The sequence below is a fragment of the Pomacea canaliculata genome, linkage group LG10 (genome assembly GCF_003073045.1).
Source record: "Pomacea canaliculata isolate SZHN2017 linkage group LG10, ASM307304v1, whole genome shotgun sequence".
NCBI classification, from domain to species: domain Eukaryota; kingdom Metazoa; phylum Mollusca; class Gastropoda; order Architaenioglossa; family Ampullariidae; genus Pomacea; species Pomacea canaliculata.
Window position 1 is genome coordinate 8,699,758 of NC_037599.1, and position 26,560 is coordinate 8,726,317.

The 26,560-nt window shown below is 36.0% G+C and overlaps 3 protein-coding genes across 6 annotated transcripts; 1 reads left to right on the forward strand and 2 right to left on the reverse strand.

Moving 5' to 3' along the window:
- Positions 1-360: 360 nt before the first annotated feature.
- Positions 361-5,567, reverse strand: LOC112573209. Of its 2 annotated transcripts, none has more exons than XR_003101184.1 (5): positions 5,222-5,239; positions 4,796-5,022; positions 2,015-2,177; positions 937-1,099; positions 361-508 (listed from the first exon to the last, which is right to left on the reverse strand). XR_003101184.1 is itself a non-coding variant. In XM_025253358.1 (5 exons), the coding sequence occupies exons 1-4, from the start codon at positions 5,546-5,548 to the stop codon at positions 1,020-1,022; spliced, it is 501 nt and encodes a 166-aa protein (XP_025109143.1). In that variant the 5' UTR covers positions 5,549-5,567; the 3' UTR covers positions 361-508; positions 937-1,019. The 2 variants fall into 2 exon arrangements, 1 of the variants encoding a protein (XP_025109143.1); XM_025253358.1 differs by lacking the exon at positions 5,222-5,239 and adding an exon at positions 5,518-5,567.
- Positions 5,568-6,324: 757 nt separating this feature from the next.
- On the forward strand, positions 6,325-13,304 carry LOC112573207 (mitochondrial enolase superfamily member 1-like). Of its 3 annotated transcripts, none has more exons than XM_025253356.1 (16): positions 6,325-6,463; positions 7,562-7,667; positions 7,812-7,927; positions 8,986-9,072; positions 9,270-9,296; positions 9,557-9,597; positions 9,877-9,908; positions 10,182-10,220; positions 10,475-10,557; positions 10,716-10,750; positions 11,203-11,290; positions 11,666-11,800; positions 12,053-12,224; positions 12,374-12,473; positions 12,711-12,792; positions 12,899-13,304. In XM_025253356.1, exons 3-16 carry the CDS (start codon positions 7,841-7,843, stop codon positions 13,007-13,009), a joined length of 1,119 nt encoding a protein of 372 aa, XP_025109141.1. In that variant the 5' UTR covers positions 6,325-6,463; positions 7,562-7,667; positions 7,812-7,840; the 3' UTR covers positions 13,010-13,304. The 3 variants fall into 3 exon arrangements, with proteins under 3 accessions (XP_025109141.1, XP_025109139.1, XP_025109140.1); XM_025253354.1 differs by lacking the exon at positions 6,325-6,463 and adding an exon at positions 6,582-6,983; XM_025253355.1 differs by lacking the exon at positions 6,325-6,463 and adding an exon at positions 7,046-7,203.
- On the reverse strand, positions 13,300-26,555 carry LOC112573210 (WASH complex subunit 5-like). Its single transcript, XM_025253359.1, is given in 28 exon segments — positions 13,300-13,956; positions 14,176-14,263; positions 15,067-15,223; positions 15,396-15,492; positions 15,631-15,760; positions 16,132-16,235; positions 16,538-16,617; positions 16,887-17,061; positions 17,363-17,453; positions 17,656-17,780; positions 18,035-18,229; positions 18,573-18,674; positions 18,896-18,976; positions 19,346-19,477; positions 20,092-20,211; positions 20,373-20,448; positions 20,578-20,744; positions 21,020-21,132; positions 21,424-21,553; positions 21,786-21,910; positions 22,343-22,520; positions 22,859-22,972; positions 23,296-23,521; positions 23,720-23,842; positions 23,960-24,060; positions 24,574-24,658; positions 25,145-25,251; positions 26,037-26,555. Coding segments are annotated over 28 exon segments (3,510 nt in total). The 5' UTR covers positions 26,262-26,555; the 3' UTR covers positions 13,300-13,893.
- Between the last annotated feature and the right edge of the window lie 5 nt (positions 26,556-26,560).

Consider the following 26,560-nt stretch of genomic DNA (forward strand, 5'->3'; position numbering starts at 1 on the left):
ATGGAAGCCTATATCGGCCCAACCGCCGAAAGCGCAAACAGGTCCGACCGTGGGCTGAGATGGGCTTCTATATGGAAGCCCATGTGAACCTAGATACCTAGATTTCCAGCTATATATTGGTAATTTTAGGTATTTTGGCATATTCTGATTTACGTTGTTTTTAAATCAGGATATGCCAAAATTCCTAGAAAAACCAATAATATCAAATGCATCAAAATAACCCTATAAATGCCAAACAAAATGTTACAAAAAAAAAACATGATTTGTCGTTTTCTGATGTTTATTGAAATTGTTAATTAAAAACTAATTTTAAATATGCAAAATTGTACAGCTTTACTTGTCCTCCAATTCGTTCCCACCCCAGAACTATTTACTGACTTTAACAGTCTGTGCTCAGGTGCCCTTTCCCTTCTGCCATTCTCTCAATCCCTAGCACCAGCTAACCAGCTAGAGATCTGCGTCTGCAGTTCTGCTTCAGTAGCTTGAGGGCAAGTTTTTCGTGCAGCATCTAAAAATAGAACAAATATAATATGAACTCTGCGTAAAAATAATCACTTAATTGTAGGTCACTGACCCTAATATCCAGAACATAAGGTGAAATAAAGAAAGGTACAAGCAAATTATATAGATATGTAAAGTGGCACAAAAATTTTAAGTGCTATAAACAGAAAGGAACTACAAGTGGAACTGCATTTGAATTTCAGGTAGAATTTCTATAGGCAGGAGAACTCTGGAAATACTGATTTCAAAAACAATCCCAGTACATGGGAACTGTAAAGATGTCTATCAACTGTCATCTTAATTCATTTCTACACAAAAATTAACCAGCTGATTAAAGGACTAGACATTGCATAAACATATTGACTTTTACAGACAAATGAAATATTTTTTCTCAATGACTCATGAAAACACAGAGTCAAATATTTAAATCCTTACCCTGAACTGTTTGTAAAAGAAAGGGGTGGTTCGTGAGTCCCTTCTTTCCCTTCAGACCATGGAAGTTGTAAGACCTGGCTAATTTATTTGAAAATAGCAGAGACCGTTTGTCCCTGACGATATGCTTTAAAGTGAATCCCCCACGCATTGCCAAATAGCATTCCTGGAAACAGACAATAATAAACATACATCATTTTTTACAATAAAACTTGCTGTGGGCAGTATCATGATATGTGTTATGAGAACTAGTATTATAAGACCAAAATATGGATGAAAACCATTAAGGAAGTTTCATATTTATCTTTGTAACCAAGCTAAAGTGCTTACAGAAAATTTATTATCAGCTGTAATTCATGCCAGCATAACTATGCCTTTGTTTCTTTTTAGTACTGCAGACATGTCATTTGTTCTATACAATAAAATGCTATGAAAACATTTAAAGGGAATAGCAAAAATACACTTGACTCCTCCTTCTAACAAATCAGAAGGTTCCCAGTCACTTAATCCCCAGACACTTAATCCCCGACGCTTCATCCTTAAAATGAAATTTTAACTATAAAAATTATGAAGCCGGCAAAAAATTTAATTGAAATTCAAATAATTATCTTCATATAAACATCACAATAGTTTTACAATTAAAATAAATATTGAAATACATTAATAATATTCAAATTATACTATTAACTTCAACATCATTTGAACATCTACAACATTAGTTAAACTATTTTAATTGTAAAAGCGTCGGGGATTAAATGTCTGGGGATTAAGTGACTGGACACCAATCAGAATAAGCAAATTATAAAGATATGTAAAGTGGCATAAAAATTTTAAAGCGTTATAAACAGAAACAAGTGGAGCTGCATTTGAATTTCAGTTAGAATTTCTATAGGCAGGAGAACTCTATCCATAAACTGTCATCATAATCCCTTTCTACACAGTATTAACCAGCTGATTAAAAGGACCAGACATTGCATAAACATGTGTACATATTTTAAAATTTGCAATGTAATTCAACCACACTGAAATATTTTTTCTCAATGACTCATGAAAACACAAAGTCAAATATTTAAATCCTTACCCTGAACTGTTCTTAAAATAAAGGGGTGGTTCTTCAGTCCCTTCTTTCCCTTCAGGCCATTATAGTTGTAACACCGGGCTAATTCTGTTGAAAATAGCACAGACAGTATACCCCTGACTACGAGCTTTAAGCTAAAGCCTCCCCTCATCGCCAAATAGCATTCCTGGAAACAGACAAAAATAAACAAACATCCTTTTTTATAATAAAACTTGCTGTGGTCAGTATCATGATACATGTTATGAGAACTAGTATTATAAGACCAAAATATGGATGAAAACCATTAAGGAAGTTTCATTTTTCTTCGTATTCTAAGACCAAAATATGGATGAAAACCATTAAGGAAGTTTCATATTTTTCTTCGTAACCAAGCTAAAGTGGTTACAGAAAATTTATTATCAGCTGTAATTCATGCCACCATAAAAATGCTTTTGTTACTTTTTAGTACTGCAGACATTATACAATATAATGCTATGAAAACCTTTAAAGGGAATAGCACACAGACACTTGACTCAGGGTTCCCAGGGATCAGGGATGGTGCCAAAAAAGGACCTTAAAAGGACCTTTCATGCATTCGTAAGGACCTAAGTGACAGTCATCAATGCTTAAGTTTTTCTCGTGTGGTCGGAAAGATGTATTATTTATTTATGAATCTGTGGTCTTCTCTATGTTCTCAAATACATGTATTTCTAGTAATAAATAATCAAAGAGTTAATTTTGATGCCTGTCTGCCATATTTAGATTAGATAACTTAAAAAGTCTCCTTAGCGCGCTGATAACATACACCGTTAATGTTCAAAGTTTTCTAGAAATCTAAGTAATAATAATTACAAAACCTGAAAGCCATTCTTTGGTGTAATACAAAAGTCAGTTCATGTCTCTCTCTCGCACACACACTCTAACGGGAAGAGAGAGAGAAATAGAGCTATGCACAGTAGTACTAGAAGATCAAAGTTCAAGAAAGAGTAAGTTTCTAAAGACCTTTTGAAAAAAGAGTGTTTTTTGAGAATACGGAAGGACAACTAGTGTTGTACAGATGTGTAGACCAAACATTTTCTTGTGACTACAAGGAATGCCAAGGCTTGGAGGATCAGATGAGGAATGAAAAGAGTGTGATCCTAATCAGTAATGCTAAACCAAAGATGGAATGAGTCGAAACTGTCAAGCATTACAGCCCATTTATTTTTGTTAACCTTGAGATATTATTTAAGCATTCTTATTATACATACATGTAACACATGCAAACATGCTTTTACATAAACAGCATGATATACTAATACATATAAGATTAAGATTACAAAATGACAAAGCAATCCATCTACTATAAGCAAAAGTTTCATTGATGAAATTCAATTCTTTGTCACCCCTACAGCTTTACCAATACTAAACAATACAATTTCTTTACATAACCTAATTTCCTCTAAATAGTTCTGGTTTTTTTTAACATGTTCCATAGCATACATGTACAGAAAAGTACAGGCTTATTTAAAACTGAAATAAACATTAATTCTGAATGTCACAATTCAACACCTTTTAATTTCTTCCTGTAATCTATCAATGTCTGACTGAATCTTTGTTATCTCCTTCTTCTTGTCTTTGGCTAACAAACGCATGTTGTTAGATCTTTCAATAAGTGAAAAACTTTTTTGCTCTTCAGCCTGGAAACTATGTCTGTCAGCCAGTTCCAGCATGTGTCGTTCTTCGGCACTGGTGGTCTTTAGCCTTTTTGTATTACCAGCTCATCTCCTAATCTCTTTCTGTGGACCTGCTTTTCTTCTGTTTCCTTCTGCTGCTTCTGCTCAGAGAGGTAACGTTCATACCTGCCATAGGCACTAGAAGCGGATATTATCAGTGGTTTGGAGATCTCAACATTTTCCACCCCTCCCACACTGTGAATATGATCAAGAATTACTCTGCGTGCTTTTAGTGCAGTCTGGCTAAGATTGTCAGCTACTGTTTCTTTGTTGAATGAAAATCCTCTTTCCACTGTAGCTTGACCATGAGAAAGTAGGAGTAACTGTCTGACAACAGACCACAACACCTGAAACTCTGCTTTTCCAGCAAGGGCATCATAAAACCAACTATCCACTATAATTGTCAACTTACTGGACACACTTGCAGAGCTGGTCGGTGCCGTCTGATTTTGAGCGGGCTGTGGATGTTCTCGATGACGAAAGTAATCAGTTACACAAAAGCGCGCATCTTTCAGAAATACTTTTATTTGCCTTTGGTGTCTTTCGGTAACCATGTGCTGTTTCAGAACACTTTCGCCATTGATGAAAGATTCAGAGATATTTTGCAGGCAGCACATTGTGCCAAATGTTTATTGCTCGAGTCTTTTATTAACCAATCTTTATACTTGTCTTCCTTTAGCCACTTCTCCTGAAAAGAGCACTTCCCCGGCATCTTTCAAATTGTTAAGCAGACAAAGAAATGTGGTCGACACGACGAGAGTGAACTCGCGAAAGGCCGAAACGGACGTTCCCGCCGCGAGCGAGACTGGGTAGTCATGTGATTAAAATAGCAATGCGGCGAAAAATCGTCGGTATTTTGCTCCAAAGTCGACTCCGGAAATAAATTTGTGGTAATATTTTATCGATAAAAGGACTTAAAAGGGTCACAGAGAAAATGTAAGGACCTGTGTGAGAATTTGAAAGGACCGCATGGCAAATAAAAGGACTTAAAAGGCCTTTTGGCGAAAATTCAATATAAAAGGACTTAAAAGGACCTTGCAAGGACCTGGGAACCCTGTTGACTCCTAACAAATCAGAATAGAGTACATACCAAGCGTGCACGTTTTCCTGGATCTGTCTTTAAATCCAACTTGAGACATTCTACACCTCTGAAGATTTTAAGGGAAACTGTAACCCTTGTGTCAGATGTCAGCTCCTTTTCTTGGGTTTGGCACTCCATCTGCGCAAGCCTATTTTTCACGTCTTTCACGTCAGTTTTCATCTCTTCCAGAAGAGACAGTATATGCTGTACAGCTTTCTGTAGTTTATCTTGTTTACCTGGAACCAACAAATGCAATAGCAGAAAACATGTAAAATAGTGATCCTTATTTATTTCAATTTTTTTCACTATGGCAAAAGAAGCCTGGGATTTTGCACTTCTAGTTATATTTCACAAAAACACTGTTCAAAAGTCTTGGCCGAGGGTAAGAACAAACAAAATGTTAAAATGATTATGAACAAAATGACTTCAAATTACCTTCCAAGGGGTTGGGGTCCCTGTGCTGGCAGGATGAACACCAGACAAGGGCGCTGGAGGCGTGAAGGCAAAGGTGCTAATTAGATGTCACAAATCAAGACCAAAAGCACAGCATAAATTTCCCTTTAATATAATCACGTACTTTAGTCCCTTTCACTCTTATAGGGCAAAATCACAACCAAAGTTACACTGTTTGTGCCGTAATGACATGTTATAGTGTTCAAACAGTTCATAAATTTTCTTCTGCACAAGAATTAATTATGAATATTAGGAATCAAAAAATAAATTGCACTTACTTAATGACTTGTGCAGGAGAACTGGAAGCATAGAACATGAGGAATCTGGCTTTATAGCTCTAATTAATGAAGCTTGCATCTGGTTCAACAGATTGTGATGGCCAGTTGCACATCCTGTGACCACTTTCATCTTTAAATGCCAGCAGCCAGCTATCTAGAATAACAGTAAAATAAATTATTGACCATCATACAGTCATTACCATTTGTTGTAGAGAAAATGCCATTAAAGTTAATTTGTCCGAATCGATACTTTTAACGCTACTATACCAGTAAACAGAAGGAACTGTCGAAATTCTGTTGCTTTCGAATGGTAAAGTTCGTGACCTACACTTTCGTAATCGCAATTATTTGAGGAAATTCTGACAGCTCCGAATTCTCTGCATCGCTAACGGCTAAAGAATTATCAAATTGCAAGCTTTCAGAACTGTTGGCCTGATTTCTACTTCTCTCTGGAAAACTTGTGCATTTATTGCGTAAATGTGTACTCTAATCTTTCTTTTCTTAGCGTAATATTCTGCACTGAACTTGGAACTAAAATCTCAATAACTATGCTAATTTAGAGTATATAAATTATACATACTGTTATTGAAGACTCCAACACATGTATCAGTATTGGAATTGACGGCGGAAGAAGCTTAATTATAATTCCTGTTGCGAAAAGTGTAGAACAAAACTTTGCAAATGGCGCGCAGTTCCGATCACCTAGTACACCATTGGCTAAAAGTCACGTGCCATTATTAGGGGTTATGGCCCTTGGTTGGTAAGAGTACTCTCGCCCGTCAATATAGGTAACCTATATCGGGCCGATATAAGCCGAGATTTCGATGCGCATAGGGGTACCCCTGCATATAACCCTTCGATCCGTACCCCTAGGCCCTAGGGGTACGCGTACCACCGGTTGAGAACCGCGACATTAGAGGGCACAGTCGTCATCGCAATTAAACACGTAAATACCTTAATTGAGCAACAGATGCTTATTGTTTATTGTCCCGCCAACACGTGCTCGTTATGGTTCTCGATCCTTCGATCATGCATTCTCTTCTACTGAAGGCGAAATTTGTCATAACAAACTATAACTCATAACTTTAAATGTTGTTTTTTTTTGGAGAGGGGGGAGGTTAGAGGTCGAGGGGTTTAGGGTCGAGGTGGAGTAGAACGACAGGGGCTACGAAAATATTTATCAAACTGAACCCTTATTGTTCCGCATTGATAAACATCACACCGTCACGCGCACGTACCCAGCCTTGACCTGTGTGACCTATGTGACGGTTTCCGCCGTGGGGCGTTCGTAGTTAGATAACGCGAGCGATGACCATTTGGAACTGCTATCCTCTCTCATCCCCGTTCTAACCTCTTGTAGTCCTACAGCAGCTGTGTGCAGCATGGCGCCCACGGTGATCACAGCCTGCAGTGTGCGGGATATTCGCTTTCCCACCTCGCTAGAGAGGGACGGATCGGATGCCATGGTATTATTTTTTCATTATAGTTTGATTGGAGACCATGAGACTGAGATCCCTCACTGAACTTTCACCTTGGAGATATGCATGCTTTGTACACTCCTCCCTCGGCCATCTAAACCTTTTTTCCGCTTACCTTGCGCTAGTCAAAGAAAATGTCTTGTTATCTAAAACACAGTAAAAGTAATCAGTCGGAAAACCGTCCCATATCCAAAGTCTGATGTTGCTCGTAAGTCTGAAATTTTGAACTATAGCACTTTGCTGTAGGATACAGAAGCACAAAAGTTTATACCTTGTTAGTGGACTAAGCAGTATAGGTACTTAACTGCATGTATTAACTGCTATACTAAAGTGTCAGTCTTTTTTTTTTAATGACATTATTGCTTCATTCAATCATGTAATTTTTTTTTAATGGGACAGGGTGAGCTTGTAGCTTGATGACTATGCCTAGTGATGGAAATCGAAAGCGAAGAAGAATATGTGTAAAACAAACTTATTGGATCATTATTTACCTTTTTTTTAAGAAAAAAAATCAAGCATGGCAAAAAGCCTACAAATGATTCTGCATATTTTAAAATTATCAACAGAACAAGGCACCAGACTATTCATGTCCCTACGTTGTGCTTACTACAGATGTGGTGGGTGTTGAAGGCCATGGTATAACCTTTACTGTGGGCAAAGGCAATGAAATAGGTATGCTGTAAAAGATTTTCATGTTCTTGAAATAAACATAGTGAAGACATGCAAAAATTAAAAATAAATAATAAAGAAACAGTATCCATTATAACACATTCTTTGTATGCAGAAACGATTGCTAAGAAATTGTTCTTTCTGCAGTGTGTCATGCAGTGAGGGTTCTTAGCAAGATGGTGGTAGGCCAGAAAGTGAATGAGATCTACAGCGATTTTGGGAAATTCTGGCAAACTTTGACCAGTGAAGACCAGATGAGATGGGTAAGCAAATAAGCTGTGCATTTTTTCTTAACTTTTGGATATACTTTCAGTACATTTACTCTTTAAACTCTTTGCTGACTTTCTGCTCTTTGTACTGTATGATTTCTGCCACCATTTTCCTATCATGACTTGGGTGGTCCAGTGGCGTGAAGGTTAGCGCCTTCACCAATACATCAATGGTTTACTGTCCTGGGTTCAGGTCTCGTCTCAGGCATGCTTTTCTTTCTCTGCATGTGGCATCTCTTTACAGGGAAGTGGATAGCCTAGAGGTCAGAGCACTGGCATCCGAACTGAGATCGTGCTGGTTCAATGCCCGATTAGTGCAGCAAACTTCCCCCAGTTGACCCAGCTGGTGGCAATGGGTACCTGACTCCTTAGAGCAGTGGTTCTCAAAGTATTTCGGACTGCGGACCTTTTTACTTAAGTAAAAAATATGGCAGACCACCAAGGCTAAAAATAACTCTGTACTATGAATTTCAAATTTAAATTGCCTTATTTGTTTCGTTATTATTAAAAACTAATTTAATGTCCTTTTGTGACAGTAGTATAGTAATAAGTTTACATAAAACTGCGTACCTCGTTATTTGTAATTAAAATGTTAATGCGAGGAAAGCATCACTTTAAACATCACTTTGCTGACATATGACGACTGTCAGCCACGGACCACCTGACCATCGCACGCAGAACACTAGTGGTCCGCGGACCACACTTTGAGAACCACTGCCTTAAAGGCCCCAAGGGAGAGGAGATTGGCACCGGTCTCAAGTGAAAAGCTGGCCCTGAGAAAAGTCAGGTCTTTAACACCTCACCCCCACCACCAATGACCTGAAAAGGTTAGGGGATGACCTTTACCTTTTATCTGTTTACCGGGTTGGCTGCCTTGCTGTGATATAGCAGTAGTTGCTGGTTCCGCATAAAACATCAATCCTCTCCCCTACCCTCCTTTTCTACCACCACTCCCCCAACATACGTTAAAAAAAATTGACTAAATTTATGTGATTAAGGAAGTGGTAAATATTGTACATTTGATTTGTATGAAATTTATCTCCTATTTCCAGCTGGGTCCAGAGAAAGGTGTGATGCATTTGGCAGTGGCAGCTGTCGTTAATGCACTGTGGGATTTGTGGGCCAAAATTGAAGGGAAGGTAAGACAGACCATTTGGATGGATCAGAATATAGATTCTTCAGTACTACAATATTTGCTTTCTGTTGGTAATTTTGTTACATTTTATCTGTAATAATTACTAATAATTAAATGTAATAATTAAAAACAAAGCAAATAGCTCAAAGATCCTATACACAAAAGTGCATCTTTAAAGGACATGTTCTCTTTATGTTTCAGCCACTGTGGAAATTATTAGCTGATATGGTAAGTTAGTTACAACCTGAGCAGACAAATAAAGGAAGGTCAGATAAATAATGCAAGATTTAGTAAATTATAGTAAAAAATTACTACACTAAAAAAAGTAACTCAATTTTAGAATAATAACCAACTTCATTTTAATCTGCTGGAAAAAAGAAAACATTATCAATGCATTTTCCCAGTGACAATGATAAATCTAGCATCTCATAATAAAAATATTAAGCTTTCATGCTGGAATCAAAAACTTTTCTTTTTCATTTGAACAGGAACCAGAGAAGCTGGTGTCAACAATAGACTTTCGTTACATGTGAGTTGGTTTGATAGGAAAAAAAACCTTTTTTTTTTTAATACAATGAAACAACGAAGCAAGATGAAAGCACAAAATAGTTTGCACATCACATAAGCTATGTATAAGGATGAACGATGGGTGTGCATGCTACACAGGTGAGAGTGAAGTTAATGTAGGGGCAGCTGCAAGTGTGTGGAATCTCCCTTGGACACATGCACAGATTCCCTATCATTTCAAAACACGGCTTTATTTCTGAAGCATGATTTTGAAATGTTCTATTTTATGTCAATTTTTCAGGCATGATGTTCTCACTCCTGAGGAAGCTATAGGTAAAACATTGACCACAAAATTTCTCTAATCAAATATCTTCTTTTACTTTCTCATCTATTTTTTTAACTTTAAAACCTTAATCTGTTCTAAAAGTGGAGTAGCTAAACAGCATGTTATAATAATATAAAGGATTTCAAAGTGTGTAAATATTTTTTTCTTAAAAGTATGCAAAATATTTTTATATAACATATTATGTATAACATAATATTGCAACATATGTTCATTTGACATTATAAATTTGAAAATTTGACAGTATATGACATGTCTTTCAGAAATGTTGAAAAAGTCACAGGATGGAAAACAAGAAAGAGGTAAATATGACATGCATAACTACACAGTGATGCTTATTAAATAATCAACATGTGTAACATGTTTTTCTATGGGCGACATGATGAAGACGATACAGACAAAAATCTTTGACTAGAAATTGTAGAGGCTAGACACGAATATCTTTGATTATTGTTTTAATGCAGTGTAAAATCACTTGTGCTAATAGTTCGGATATATAACTTTAGACATGCGATGTTTTTGTGAATTGCCCATATGTGCTTGTGTCCCATTTCAGAAGCAGAAATGTTAGCAAAGGGGTATCCTTGCTACACAACATCATGTGGATGGCTAGGTTATGAAGATGAAAAAATTGAACGGGTAAGGAAACGGTTTCTGATTATCATTGCCTTTTCAACTGCCAAAACAAAAATATGTAATGAAGAACAGTTTTGTTTATGCAGAAAATAAATTCACTTGAAAAATTCCTAGATATTTTCACTATATAAATAGTTGTAACTGTGATTTATTTTTTTCAGCTTTGTAGAGAAGCACTGGAAGAAGGATTCACAAGGTAAAGGACAGATGAAGAACTGTAGTTATTCAGTGTGTAACTAAAGCATCCATTAATGATAGATACAATGCTTTCAACGTATATGAATCCCCTCAATCAGAAATCAGAAAAGAATATACTTATAACTAAAGCATGATTGCATCCAAAGTTACACCCAAATGAACTCAAGCAAGATTGGAACATGCCTACAAAAATAGAGCATGATTTAGTTAGTATACATATATACATAAGGTCTGCATATCATAATCTATTGGTAAGAGATAACTAATCTGTGAAAATAATCAGGCTGAAAGAATAAACCACCGGCAAATGAGAGAAAGGAATAGAGTGCTTTTACACTGAAGATGGAATGTAGTACTGGACTGTGGCTTGTGTTGTTTATTGTCTTCCATCACCTGCTATTAAGAGAGGAAGAAATACAGAAATGAGAGAATTGTTTTTGCTACTTTTAGATTTAAAGCAAAAGTGGGTGCAGATATTGAAGATGATCGCCGCAGGTGTCGTCTCATTAGAAAGCTTATAGGCCCTAACAATATTTTGGTAAGTAAATCAGAAAGATATCTAGTCAGCACACATAAAATAATACCCGGAGAATGTTGACTTTTAATCATCAGACAATGATTCATATTATGACATCAAACCACAGTTTTTTCATAAAGTATTACAATAGAAAGATACGTATCTGATGATGATAGGTCAGATTAAAAAACATTTTTGTATTCAGTACATAATGTATTAATCACTACTTTGGATGTTTTTAGCAATTATAACTGAGAATTCTGTGATATACAAAATTAGAAACAATTTAGAAGCTATGTGGTCAGATAAAGCCCATATAATCATGAAGTGTTATGTATATGGGACTGTGAAGAATTATTTGTCATAAGGGGATAATAAATAAAACAATGTGTGTAGCTAGTGGATGCTAACCAGCGGTGGGAGGTACAGCAAGCAATAGACTGGATGAAGGAACTGGCAGACAGCAAGATTACCTGGATTGAGGAGCCCACAAGCCCTGATGATATTCTAGGCCATCTGCAAATTGCTAAGGTAGGCTAGTGACCACATTAACAGCTTGATTATATATGGACTGTCACCCCAGAAGATTTTTAGGAAGGGTTTTTAAAAAGTGCTGCCTATAAATCCTTTTAGTGAGGATTTCATGTATTTAATAAGCTTTCATCTTTTAAAAGATGTGCTAGAAATGTTTTGACATAATCCCCAAATGCTGAAATTGAGGGAAAAAAGTTGATGAATGTAGCACACATTATGATTAGATGCATTTTTCTGTGGTGCCTTTAGGCTCTTAATCCATTAGGTATTGGTGTGGCAACAGGCGAACAGTGCCAGAATAGAATCATGTTCAAGCAGTTCCTCAAATCTGGGGCCATGCAGTTTTGTCAGATTGACAGTTGCCGTCTGGGAGGTGTAAATGAGAATCTTGCAGTCATCCTTATGGCACACAAATTCGGAGGTAAGAAACTTCTGCTTTTACTGGTACTTTAGCATCTTATCAGCCAGAGTACATTAACATATGACTTAATCTAACAATGTGCACCGTTTGAAAATAAAGGAATCAATATACAGACAGGAAGATACATCCTCTATTTTCTGTGTTTTCAGTGCCAGTATGTCCTCATGCTGGTGGAGTAGGTCTGTGTGAACTTGTCCAGCATCTTTCAATCTTTGATTACATCTGTGTGTCAGGATCCTTGGAAAACAGGTAACTGTACATATAGACAATGTTTTGTAAATGCTTTGGTAGTGGTGGGCAGATCTGCATGCTTGGTTTTGTCTGAGGTAACTGGTTTTAGAAAAGTTTTTTAAACAATTAGGATGATTTTAAGTGGACATTGTTAAAAATCGGTTAGAAATGAGGTACTACTGAAAAGGGCATTTTTTAAAACTGAGATGCTAGGTGTCCGAAATATTATTTATTGTTATGTTTTATCTTTTGCAGAATGACAGAATATCTAGATCATCTGCATCAACATTTCAAAGCACCATGTGTTGTAAGAGAAGGAAATTACATTCCACCACAGGTAAATTCGTACGAATGAAACAACTGTTGGTTTCTGTTTGCATGTTCCAATGGTCCAAGTGTTAAAGTATTTGCCTACTTTTTAATCATGCTGTATATGTGTGCAGGCAGCTGGCTACAGTGTGGACATGAAAGAGTCTTCATTGAATGACTACGAGTGGCCTACAGGACGTGTTTGGCAAGACTTAATTGCTAGTGGGAAATACACTGCTGAATAAACCTATTAGATTTCTTGCAGCTGTTGCCAGATTTTATATTAAGCACTGCAGTAGCAGTGTTACTTTACTGTTCTAATGGATACCGAAAAAGATTAAGAATGAACCATTGAAGATCAAGCAGCTTTTTTTAAAAAAAAAAATGAAAACAATGTATCCAGACTATAATTTGTCAGTGCCTGTTATTTAATCCACAAAATTTAATTGCAAAACTGATTGCATCAGAGAAAACCTTGTAAAGTGAAGAAAGTGTGATTTGTATATATGAAAGTAATGATAATAAACAAATGTGATCAAAGACTTCCTTATTTATTGAACATTATTTGAATACAAGTGATTTCCACATTATTTTATACATGTTGGTGAAAGATGCAATAATGTATGGTTAATACATCTGAAAAGAGAAAGATTTATTTCAAACTAAAGATAAAATATAAGTGTTCCTCGGAAGTCTAGCATGTGAAAAGTTTTTGTCTCTGTTTATCCTGAAGTAGTCTTTTTTCCTGTACTTGTAATACATGCCACAATCTTCAAAATCACATTAAAATATATTGCACTTCAATATTCATTTACTACTTCATGATTCATAACACTCTTAACAACATAAAGCTTTAAACATTAACTTGTATGGCTAAAACATGTACACAGATTTTAATGGACTAATCTTCAGTCAATTCTGCTACAATCTGAAAAGGCACATGGTCAGTATTTTGATTTTATTTTCTTTCCTCTTTTGCAAAACACACATACAGGCAAATACACATTCATGTCACTCAAAACTTTTCAACCCACGCATTATGGAATGCTGAAATTGAACTGAGCACTGCAGGGCAGTAAATGAAAGTGAACTGGAACACTGAAATGAATGCAGAAGAAGTACTCAGTCATTACTGTGAAAACTGTGTCCTGCACTCATCCAGCAGATATGGTGGCAAGAAGGATTCTATCATCTGAAAATGTCAGAGAATTTTATAAAAATAATAGATATTATAAGTGATCTATATTTTAATGAAAATTATGCTAGCAATTTTGTACATGAATTTTAGTAGCTTCCATGAACCCTTCCCCTCTTACAAGCTTTGACACAATACACATAAGAGAAAAATCTGTTTTAAACATGTGAAATATTAAAGAAACTTTTAGATCAACAATAAAGATATGTTACATACCTTTCTTGGCAGTCCCCCATAAAAGATGAAGTCCTCCAGAAACATTAAGACACTGAGCACGTCCTGAGAGGATTCTGGGGTTTTGGCACTGAAATTATGGAAAGGATTTCACAAGGAATGCATACAAAACATACTTTTTCTGTACACCTTGCTGCCACAAACACTACACTGGGGACTGTCACAAAACATGCTGTATGTCAACGAATATATAAAGGAAGAAACTGTTGGCTTCTTCAAGGATGGTTTTACTATGAATAACTTCCCTTAAGGAGTTAAAAATAGTCAACCAATCAGGTATTTTGTTATATTTGAAAGTAGAGAATGAGTCACTTTGTCAAGATCCATGTTTGAGACAGTTGCCAGTTACTGATTTTGACATGGAGCTGCACTTCAACAGCCAAAAATGACAATATAATAGGAAGTGATATTTGTATATTCTAATAGTTCATTGTGTTTGTATATATTATGTAAATAATTTTCTTTTAATTTCTGCCTTGCAATCTACTTTCATGGGACAGGAGTTATCTGTTCCATACAGATACCATCTCCCGTTTGATGAGAATACAATAAAAGAAAAACTATATATCCTTATATCACATAAACATTAAAAAAAAGCTCTTTAAGACAGTGTGTCAATGAATGTTTTATACTGTAGGTTAACAGGTGTTAATATTGAAACATTGTATTTTGTGTCACCACTACCATTATAAATGTTCAGTCATGTCACTTTCTATCTGTTGTATGAACAGGGCTAATAAAATATTCACATGAATACAAGCACATCCACTGCTTTTTTTTTCCTCTTTAAGATAAAATTATAAAGTGGAGTAGTCAGAGGTGAGTAGGGCACTTCTAGATGATGGAGCAAAACCTTTGTTTAATCTTACTCACCTTCCCAAAGCTTCGACCATAGAGCGCACATACTGGCACAGGAAGGCCAGGAAAAAGTTGGTGTTTTCACTGTGAAATTGCTTCAGCAGTGTGAAAATGCCAACAACCAGTGCAGGGGCATCCATGGGGTCAGTCACTTTCTTGCATGTCATGGTATCTAAAAACACACATTCATATACATAGAACACTAACAGTCATTGATATATATGTGTACAGCAATCACTATATTGTTTAATGATTTACACATAGTTTCTTACTGCTGTCTTGAGCAAATTGACTTTTAAAAGTCTTCAGTTAAAGTGACAATTTTACAAAAGAACAATTCTCACCAAGAGACCGGGTGTAAACAAGTTTGGGCAGCTGAGAAAGAGTCAGCAGAAAATTGAACAGAGAAAAGTACGGAAGCCTCTGTGTTGTGATGTAGATCTGGAAGAAAAAAGGATAATCTTGTTGGTGTGGATACTGGACAGAATAAATCACAACTATGAAATATATGCGTTGGACATTAAAGTAATACAATCAAAATTTCCTCATTCTAATCGGCCAACTAGGACAAATATTTACCTTCAGGAGTGGATTATGGAATCCTGCAGCTTCAAGATAACCTGCTAGCTCGAATAGCAGTGGGTTCTCCTCCTTGGGGTAGGGCAGAGTCGGGTCCTGATAGTGTCTCTGTATGTCTGCTAGCAAACCACTGCAGGAGAAAGTATACTGATCTATGCATACATGCCACATTTTTATAGAAAACTCGAACTAGGCAAATGATAATTTCGTGTCTGATATCTCTGAAACATTTCCTGCAAAACCATTTAAAGCTTCTTGAATGCTAATGAATAGGATCATTTCCCATACATTGTCTTTCTGTCTTTCACCTAGTAAAGCCTGCAGGATTTTTGGAGTAACAAAACCCATACAGTTTACACACTGATATTCAACGTTTGTACTAGCTGAGTGTTTCGAAATTGACAATCTGATTATAATTATGTTGAATAATATTGTAAAAATGCACAATCATGTAAGAAAAAAGAAATACAGAAATAGTAAGATAAAGAAAGAGATACTAACTTATTCAGAGTTTGGATTGCACTGGCAAGGAACTTTGAGTCAAACTTGCAAGATGTGTTGAGCTCATAAGCAATTTGTCTTCTCAGCAACTGAAGCTGACCAACCTGCAACATCACAACATGGCTGGTGACATTTTTTAAAAAACTCACCAGAGAGAATTCAACTTCCCTAGTTGGTCACTGGACAGTTTAAGCAAAGTTCTCAAATATCTGAAAAATCCAAAGATATTGTCGTGAGGATGAAATGATCATTAGCATTTCCACTTGGTTAGTTTGTAAGTATGAAGTCTGTAGATCCAGTATTGCCTCTCATGATTTGTGTCAAGTACTCCATGCTCTATGCTCTCAATGTTTCTAAAAGGTGTTAAATATAAATTTTGTAAAATTATTAGAGAAAAAATGATCACCCTAAGGATAATGTCCAAGAACTGAGACCAAAGTCGACTTGTTTTTGACAAGGCTTGCGCATACAACTTCTGAGGCTGAGCTGCACAAACACATGCAAGATAAAGTTACATTTTTCAGTGAAGGCAGCATCACTTCAATCACAACAGCTGATGACAACTTAACCACTGAACAGCCCATAGGTTTTGAAAATCAGGCTGACTACAATAAATATATGAAGCTTGCCTGCACTGGAGACCTTCCTTTAAATCATGATTTTTTTTTATATGTAAATGTAGTTATGATCAACATTTTCTAAAGCAGTTCTACTTGCGGAAACGGTAGTCAGCAGGTGCCAGCTTTCCAGCTTACCAACAAGGCCTTGCAGAGGGTTCAATGAACGCGTCAAAGAACCAAAATATTCCATCCAGTTCTTGTCACGGAGAACCTGCCGATTAATCAAGCGCTGGAAGTTCTGTAGCTCCTTGACAATCATGAAGCACAGCAAACGGTCCAGCCCTGACAATCCAAAGCTGCCCACTGCTCGCTGCATAGCAAAAATTACTATAAGATGTTAAGTTTTATTTAGACACTCATTTGTATACTAAAAACAAATCAAACATTTTGAGCACTGTATGACTGACATTGTGCTTCTCCAAGAGCCTTATCTTGCAATGACCATTTGCTCTAACAGGAGTTGTGTCAATAGAGAGATGTTTCTGTCTGCAAAATTGAACCACAGTTGCCAATGTTGGCAGTCTACAATCAGGCATTCTATTGTAGAGTTGAATAGATTTTTACAGATTGAATGAGTAATCTCATGTTACTAGGGTAATAAAAGGACTTACATGAATTTTTTCAAACAGTTGTCTGTTGGCAACCTCCTGTTTTGTCTTCATATCATACCATGCTTTCATCTGGTCTATATAGGTTGCTGTTCTGCAAAATATTTTGGGCATAATGTGCTTATCTGACTAAATTTTCTACAGGCTTGGCTTAATATCAGAATGTGGATTAAAAAAAAAAATCATCACTCTTACTGTTGTTTTTTTAGCAATACTTCAACATGTAAAGTTTAATGATACTGTTTTTTGAATAACTTGGAAAAAGTTCTTCCATTTAATATTTTTAATAAGCTCACTTGGGATCTGTGATCCGGATAATCTCTCGAGCCAGTCTACCAATGAAGTTGACACTCTCATCCACTGGCTGGAACTTAGGAATGGGTATGGCTGTTGACTGGTATATGCTCTGCCAGTCTTGTACCTGTTGTCAAACCCAACAAAAAATAAGTCTATAATACCAAATTGAAACACTGAGGAAAAACTACAAAATGTTGTTTTCGGTGTGTCTGGACAATATCTTATTTCTACTATACATAGCATATGCCTTGGTTGTTTTATAAAACAGAATGAAATACTGAACAGTTAACAGATCAAATAACAGGTCTTCAGTGTCATCTTTTTATGGCTTTGAGTCTTTGTATATAATATCTTTGAAAACTGAAGTCTGGAAAAGACATAATACTATTTTCACCTTTGTTCGAAAAAACTGTTGCACTCCTGTTCTACGTTGTAATTGATAATTCGAGACACTTCTTCCTGCCAGATTTTTAGGCCATAAATGTTGACATAGTCTTGGATGTACTCAAACGAACGACGAAACCCATCCATTTGGTCACCAAGTGCATCAAGTCGAGGCAACAGCTCACTGACCTATTTAATATATTTAATGATTATAATAATAAGAAAAAGCAATTATGAAGTGCATCTCCCTGCCTGGTAGTGTGCTTGAGCAAAAGAACATGAGAAACAAATATGGTAGTATGGTTTTCAAACTATAAAAACAAAGCAGAAGGGAAAGGGGACGAGAAAGAAAAGAGAAGGAATGATGTGAGAAAGGGTTACCACCAGCTGAAAGATTCAAAGATGGTCACATTTAAAGGCTTTAAAATACTTTTAAATACTGTCATTGTGAATGGAAAAAACAGCATTAACATTTCTACACACAAACAGACACAATGGGGTGCATGAGGCATTTCAGCACATGCCCTTTTACCTTTGACTTCGGGTTGAACATAAGGCCCTGATGAAGTGCATAGGCTACTTGCATCACCAGCTCTTTCCGGATGCCATCTTCTAGCAACTGTTTGGGGTCCACCTGAATGTAAAAATTTGTAAATGATATTGTGGACATTATTCTTCTTATGCCTTGTTGCTTCTGCATTGGTGATTTGCATTTCTGAAAACCCTTTCTTTGGTTACTTTGCAGCTGTTTACACACAACCAGCAAAATTTAATAAGACACAGAAAAACAAAAAATTTTTTTATGTGCAGCTTACAATACAGCTCTAACCTAATGCCCATACTTATGCTGATCACCTTTATTATTCCAACAAGAGTTGTCTTCATCATAAGGATACCCTCTGTGAACACAGAGATAGAGTGAGTCAGCTTGGCCACCTGCAGAGAAGAAACTGACAATAATAAAAGATCTAAAAGTTAAATAAACAGTTTCAGGAATATTCAGCATGTCCCGTGATTTTTTTTAAAAAGATGAGTAAGGCAAATAACTGCTTTTTCTCACATTGCATTTGTCCTTAGATGTTAATTTGTGTAATGTAGAATAGCGATTATGAGTATTTATGTACCGTACTGTGAAGTACCATGCTGAAAAATATTCTTTTAAATTCAAAATTCTGTCAAGAATGAAACAGCAGTTTGTAATGTTTATAAAAAGGGCACCTGTAAATAAATGGGGATCTGCCTTGACCCTTTTACATTTATTTTGCATAACAATATTTTCCAGAGAAACATAAAACACCATCTGACCTGGTACCTCTCATCCAGCTGAGCATACTCCTTCATTTTATCCTTCTCCAGGCGGGTTGGCACCTCCTTGATCTGATTGGTCAGCAACTGAATGATCCTAGCCAGAAGACTGAACATGGTCTGGGGAATGATCTGGGTATACATAAAATGAACATGTCTATACCCACAAACTGGATTAACAGACACATAGAAATCACTGCACTGTACACAGCAAACAAGGCAAATGAACTGCTGACAGAGTAGCAATAAATACATTGACAATCAAACATTACTACAGTTAATATTAAACTTCTTGACACCTACAGATAATATTTTATTTGGAACTTCTACACTGGCCATGCAGATGAGGCTGAAAAATAGGCAGAAACAAAAAAAACAAAGATGCATGGGGTATTATATGATATAGTAAGCTGCATTCCTCTAGTCTAAATAATTTCAATATATAAGGTGACCAGACGTCCCGCTTTTGACCTCGTGTCCCGCCTGAATATCGGGCGGGACGCCCAATGTCCCGCTTTCTGGCAAGTCCATCAAATGTCCCGGTTGTCTTTAAAAATCACTTTTTTCAGCGTTTTTTGACGGTGACGACACCATCATCAGCATGTGTCCCGCTTTCGCCCCCGAAACGTCTGGTCGCCTTAAATACATGAATAGCTCTACTTATTCATATTAAAAATATCTTAAAAGCATTAAACTGAGAACAAGATCTTAAGTGTGGAACAGAATCTGCTATTGTAAACTCTGACCTGAAGCACCTTCCTGACATATGCTACAAGTTCTCCAGAGTAGTACTGGGATACACTAATCAGATCTGAACTGCCAGCCTGGTTGATTCTCAACAAAGGCAGGTCCAAAGCTGATGCCATCTGCACAGTTTTAAAATGTAATACAAAGCTGCTTTATATATTTCATTTCTGCAGTAAAATGGTTGATGTTTTAGCTAAGAATTTGTCATAAGCTGTTCTGCTTCATTCGTTTATTTCAATAGAACATAAACTATAAAAAAAATCTTGCAGATGAGTTATACCTTGAGAAATGTAGCCCTCAGCTTGATGACAAGAGAAGGATCACTTTTAATGCCTTGCTGCATGTACACAGTATAACTGCAAAAATTAAATGTCATGAAATATGAATGCAGAATGCAACTATTCATCAATCACTACAAGCAAACACATTAAGGTGATATCAAAGGCATTTTCGACTACACTCTACAGTAATTAATGATATGGTACCTATCCATTAAGGTCCAGGCATAAGACAGGTCACCAACAATCTGAATTGTAATGAGGACCTCCTCTTTGATGTTGATGGTACGGATCATCTGGTGAAGAAAGCGACGGGTATCCGCCAGGAACTGGCGCACCTGTAAGTTACTTTCAAGCTGGTGGAACTCTTGTACCTATCACAGAAATATGGAGTGACAACTCTTAAGTCACAAAGGGTGACTAAAGGACATGACAGTCATTTCTAAGAGAACATAGTTGTTTAAAATTTAGGTGAATAGATAAAAAGGTGAAAGAAATGGGTGTGTAATTTAAACTATGTTTACTGCATTTGCAGAGAAAAAAAAAAGTATAAGATAAATATGTTTCACCAAAAATTGAAATAGCTGGAATAAAATAAAGTATGTTTTAATTCAAGTCTCTACTATATACCATAAAATATGTGTAATACCTCCTCCAAAGCTTGGATAAGCTGTATAATCTTGCGGCCAGCTGAAGTTGAGTCATCATAATTCAGAGACCCTATTTGTTTTGCCATTTCTGTGAACCATGCCTGAAGATTTTCTGAAATATTAAAATAGCAAATAAAATGTTACTTTCAAGCTGTTTCACACAAACGCAATAAAAATGTGCATTCAGATATATATAATGGTACACTTGTGGATATGACAAATTGGGAAAACAACATTCATGAAAAGACTAGCAGAAGTTCTAGCGCATAAATGGAGATTTTTATGGATACAAATAGTAGCAGAAAGAATGGAAAAATGATAACATATTTCAAAAATGTTGTAATCAGGCAATGAATATGAAGACACATTAACAAATTTATGATGGAATCTGATATAAATCTACCATTTTTCTCAACCCGGGTAAGAGGTTTTGTTCCAGAGAAAACCTCCCCAAGTTCTTCCATACGCTCACGCCCCTCTTTCTTGTAGCTCTCCCACTTGTCTTGTTTTTCTGCGAGCATCTGCTTAAACATCTGCAGACATGAGGGTTGAGTCTCTATAATTTAACAAAGATGTCAAAGATATGATGGCACACTACAAACTATTTTAGTTTATAGTTACCATTTTACTGCATTTAACTGTTAACAATACAATAAAATTTCTATGTAGTAAGAAGGTACCCCAGAAAAACTGATCCAGGTTGCAAATGGTCGTTTCCACACCATAAGATGCATGAAAACACCAAACAAATGGCAGTAATCTTACCTCTTTCAGTTTAAACTCAAACTGCCCAACATTGAGAAGGAGCTCAAAGACAGCCAGAGGATTAAAGTGACTGTCAGCGACAACCTGGTCTCGAACTTGTTTCACTCTTTTGTTCATTTCTGCTGCTGTTGAGGCAAATAAAAAGATGTTCCAAAATAAAAGTTTATATGGTAAATGAAAGGACTGATTAATAAACATTTTAATAATAAGCATAATACACCAGTAGGAAAAGTGAATTGGATCACGGAGGCTTTTGAATATGTGAAACTGTGAGAAGCTGTGGCCATGTAATATCATGTGATTCTGCAAAGAGAGCCTTGCAGGAATTTTAGCAGGAAGAAGAAGCAAAATCCAACAGAAAAAGTGGACAGGTCTGAAATTTGCAGGAGATAATAAAAAGTAATCATTAGTGCCCCCATGATCCCTTCAATTAAGGGCATGATGATTTTGACAAACATGATGGTAATAACAATGATGTCAGTAATGGTCTAAAGCATGATAAAAAAAAAAAAAAAAAATAGACCTGAACACATTCAATAAAATCTGCTTGTGGTTACCTGGACTGAGGGCAGCATTGTGCAACATAAGCCAACGGAGAGTGACATTAGCTTCCCGGATTGTGTTCATCAGTTTGGGGACAGAGTCAAGAACAAAGTCTTCCTTCAACACTCCTTCTTGTAGGTTTTTTTCCAACACTGGCTTCAGCCTCTCCAGGTTTCGAGAAAACTTGGAAGACTGTGCCACATAAAAATTAGTGAAATAAATGAACATAATCCAAAACTTCAACACCCTCAGGGCTTCTGCTAAGACTAAATTCTTTGGGGTCCCAGGGACCCCTTTTTCAGATTTTTAAGGGGTCCCTGTTCTTCGCCCAAATTTGAAGGGGACCCCATTGACGAAAATTGAAGGGGTCCTCCGAACTTTTAATGCGTACTGTACGCAATTTTTGGCGTAAGCAGAAGCCCTGACCCTACACCCCCTGCCACCACAAACACACTCTCTTTAATGTATTAGATACATTCACACACACACACACAAACACTATATCAATGTATAAGGGAGTTTTCTTTAACCTGCTCTCTAATGTTGCCTGGCTCCAAAGTGTTATTGAGAGCCGTCATGGCAGCTTTGTATGTGGACCAGGCATCAACAAGGTTAACTGTTATTCCCATGTACACACTGATGACCTGTAGGATAAAAACCATCATTTTGTTACAAAATATATTTTTGCCATACAATTTAGAGGTGCTAGATGGACAGAAGTTGATTGTTTGAAATCTTTCTCATCAAAATCACCAATAAGGTTTTATCTCATGAAGATAATGCCACATCAAATGTTAAAATGTGCCAGCCACAGTATTCTGATGGTGTAGGGTCACACTGACTCTCAAACTCTGGGTCTTTCAGTAAGAAGTAATGGGAATCTCCCAAGGTTGCATCATAGAATAATTCCTCAATTCTTATGCAAATACTGCATTTTATTATTTTAACAAAATTTTTTATACAGTACCCAGTTATCAGGAAAATGCTTGTCTACAATTTCTCTCATCTTGGCTTGCTGGTTCATAAGGATGTCTGGCTCAAAGTAGAGGATGACATAAAGCATAGAAGCCTGTGTAGCAAGTGCTGTTGACCGATGCTCAGGCTGAGGGTAGGCAGAAATCTGGTTGTAAATATCATCTGAACGTAACCGTCCTATTACCATATTGATGTATTCAGCATTGATAGGCACTCTCCTGAAAATAAAATAATATAAAACACAAGTAATCTATCCACTCTACAATAAATTGTGGCAATAGTGATGACGTTTTTAATTTAAACAAAAGAAATTACCTCCATAATCCAAACTGTAAAGATCTGAAAACCTAGCACTGCACTGGAATCTGGTCTATAAAGCCCTTTTCTATTATTATCATTATGAAAAAGAGTCTTACCCAAAGTATGATTCTGGATAGTTTGGTGGCCGCTTTGCTGATGGGTTGGAAGAAAACCCAGTGCTACGGAGCAGCTTGCAGATATCATCAATGTTGGAGTCACCAGCAGAAGCCTTCTGTGCACTGTAATCATAGATCATGTTTATAATAGGAATAGAACAATAAGCCAAGATGTCATTTGCTACAGTTTGAAGACATAATTCTACTTATACTGTACAATAATACACATTTCAGATTTACCTGTATCTGTAGTAAGAAACCAAAATTCTTTCTCTGATGACTCCTTCAATTTTGGAATCAATAACAAGCAGCATAACACCATACAGAAAGAGTGCTTCACACTGTTAAGGAAAGAGGAAGTGATTAACTATTTTTAAATCATATAAATTATGCCACATAAAATATCAATATTCATACAGATATACTAAGCTAATAAACACAAAAATCTAAAAATATCTATGCCAACTAATCTGCATGATAAAATTGTACCAAACAGTTAAGCAATCTGAGGCTTAGTGTATGGTATATGAATATCCTATAAATACTTTTTAAAAAATTAATTAAATGTTCTTCTGTTTCAGTTTGAATTTTTTAATGATAATTAAGCTATCATTACTTATATGTTGAAAAAGAAAAAAAAAATAACACTTCCTTTAAGCTTTCAGGTAACCCCACATAACACCCTACATTTAAAAGTGCATTGCTATAAGTCACAAAATGGCAATGGAAGATGCTAATTGCTTTGATTAAAACATGCATGATTCAAACTGCAATCTTGGTACATAAATAAAGCTACCAACATATTCTGGTCTGTCAGCATCAATAACAATTTTGGTAAACAAACATGATAGTACCATCAGCTGCTTGCCATCGTCATTTAGCAGCACAGATTCCATGGTCTGCTGAATGTACACACCTTCTTCTAAATCTTCCAAATACCTGTAATAAAACAGAGCAATCATATATACCTGAAATCTGACTTGTAAAGGTTATTCAATCTGAATTACCACCAAACATTTAGAATGACAATTCCAAGTGCTAATGCATAATTACTTTTTACAAATATTATTACTTTTGAACTACTACTACTATTATTAAAATGCACATATTATTACAAATTCATATCATACACACCAAAAATACTGATCATGAGGACCCAAAAGAGTAAATGTAACAGTTATAAGTGTCAATTATGCCAAGTCAAACATGAAATAAGGATTGCCAGAAAATGTCATGTAGCAACTATAAAAAAAAATTTTAAAAAATCATGCACCAATAAAACAGCCAAAATAATACTTTTAATGGGTCATTTTAAAAATTAAATCATATAGAATAAAACAGAGATGATCCATATGTCTGCTAGAAATAACTGGTAAACAAATCCCTTAATACATCTACTACAGACATCAACAATTATTTGACAACCTGTTCAGGTCTGTCACATATTTGTGGACACTTGAAAATGCTTGGTAGAATCTTGTCAGAATATCAATATGATTTTCTCTGAATTCTTCATCCAAATCTTGTAATTCCTGGGATCAGAACCATGTTGTTATTATTATTTATTTTTGAACATAAAATACAAACTTCTATCAAATTAAATATAATATTAATAATGTAAATAATTGATGCAGTATTCCTTGGAAGAATCAAAGAGAATCAAATGTTAATAGAGGTTTTGTCACTCTAATTAAGATATTAACTAATATTAATATAATTTACTTATTAATAAGGCAGACTAAAATGATATATATATATATGATCATGTGGTTTGTGTGTGTGTGTGCATGCATGCAACAGGTGGAAGGAGGGAGGGAGAGAGTTTCTAGTTCAGTACTTTGCAAATTCACAACTTGACCACATTTTACAGGATATGTTTAGCTTGTATATATTTGCTCTGGAGCATCTTTATCTTAATGTTTGTATTACACAAGCCTATGTTATCAATGGTTTCAAATTAATATACTATATAGAGCAAACTTTTGACAACTTCATTCTTTTAGAGGACATCCTATCAGATTTATGGCAGAACACAATATGTTTTCTTCTTTCACTGGTCTGAAAAATCTTCAGTAACTTTCAACTAGGTGTATAACTTTATATATATTCTAGCTTTCAAGCACATGCATATTACTGTTTTAAGTGTTTTGTGTGAGAGCATAATAAAATAACAGTTCGAGAGTTCACGGGAGAAATGTAACCACCCATGCTAGAAATGCAGTAAAAATAAAAGAATTATAAATGTTATGATTACATTACAAAATATATATTAACTTGGGACTAACATCGATTTATTAATTGCATTAATGGTACTTACCACCCTGGACTCGATTCTGTGATCAAAATATTCAGCGCTTTGAAAGTAGCTGAAATCCGCAAGAATGTCTCCATATTTTAATTGATCACTTTTTGACTCTAAACGAAACACCGTTGGAATAAAATCTGCAAGTCGCAGGAGTTCTGCTATTATTGCGTTTCCTCGAGAAACAAGACGTAACAGATTCTGTCCGCACTGATTGTTTTCTGCAAGAAAATCCGCCATCGTATATTCTTGTATCAAGTGGGAATAAATGTTTTCACAGTTTCGGAGTGCCTGTCATATGACAAATGTCTGCGTCGTCTGCTGCACAGCGAGCACTGTATAAACAACGCAAGAGAAAACTTAAAGTTGGTACAAGAAACCACATCTACACAAAGTTTCATAATAAAGACTACTTTTATATTAAGTTCAGTCAGAAATCAGTTTTAAAATACATTTTCCTTAAATCTCTTTAGACAGCATCGTTTAGACACATCCACATCGTAACCCTCGGCTCTCAACACCTACTTCCGGTTTTGAAA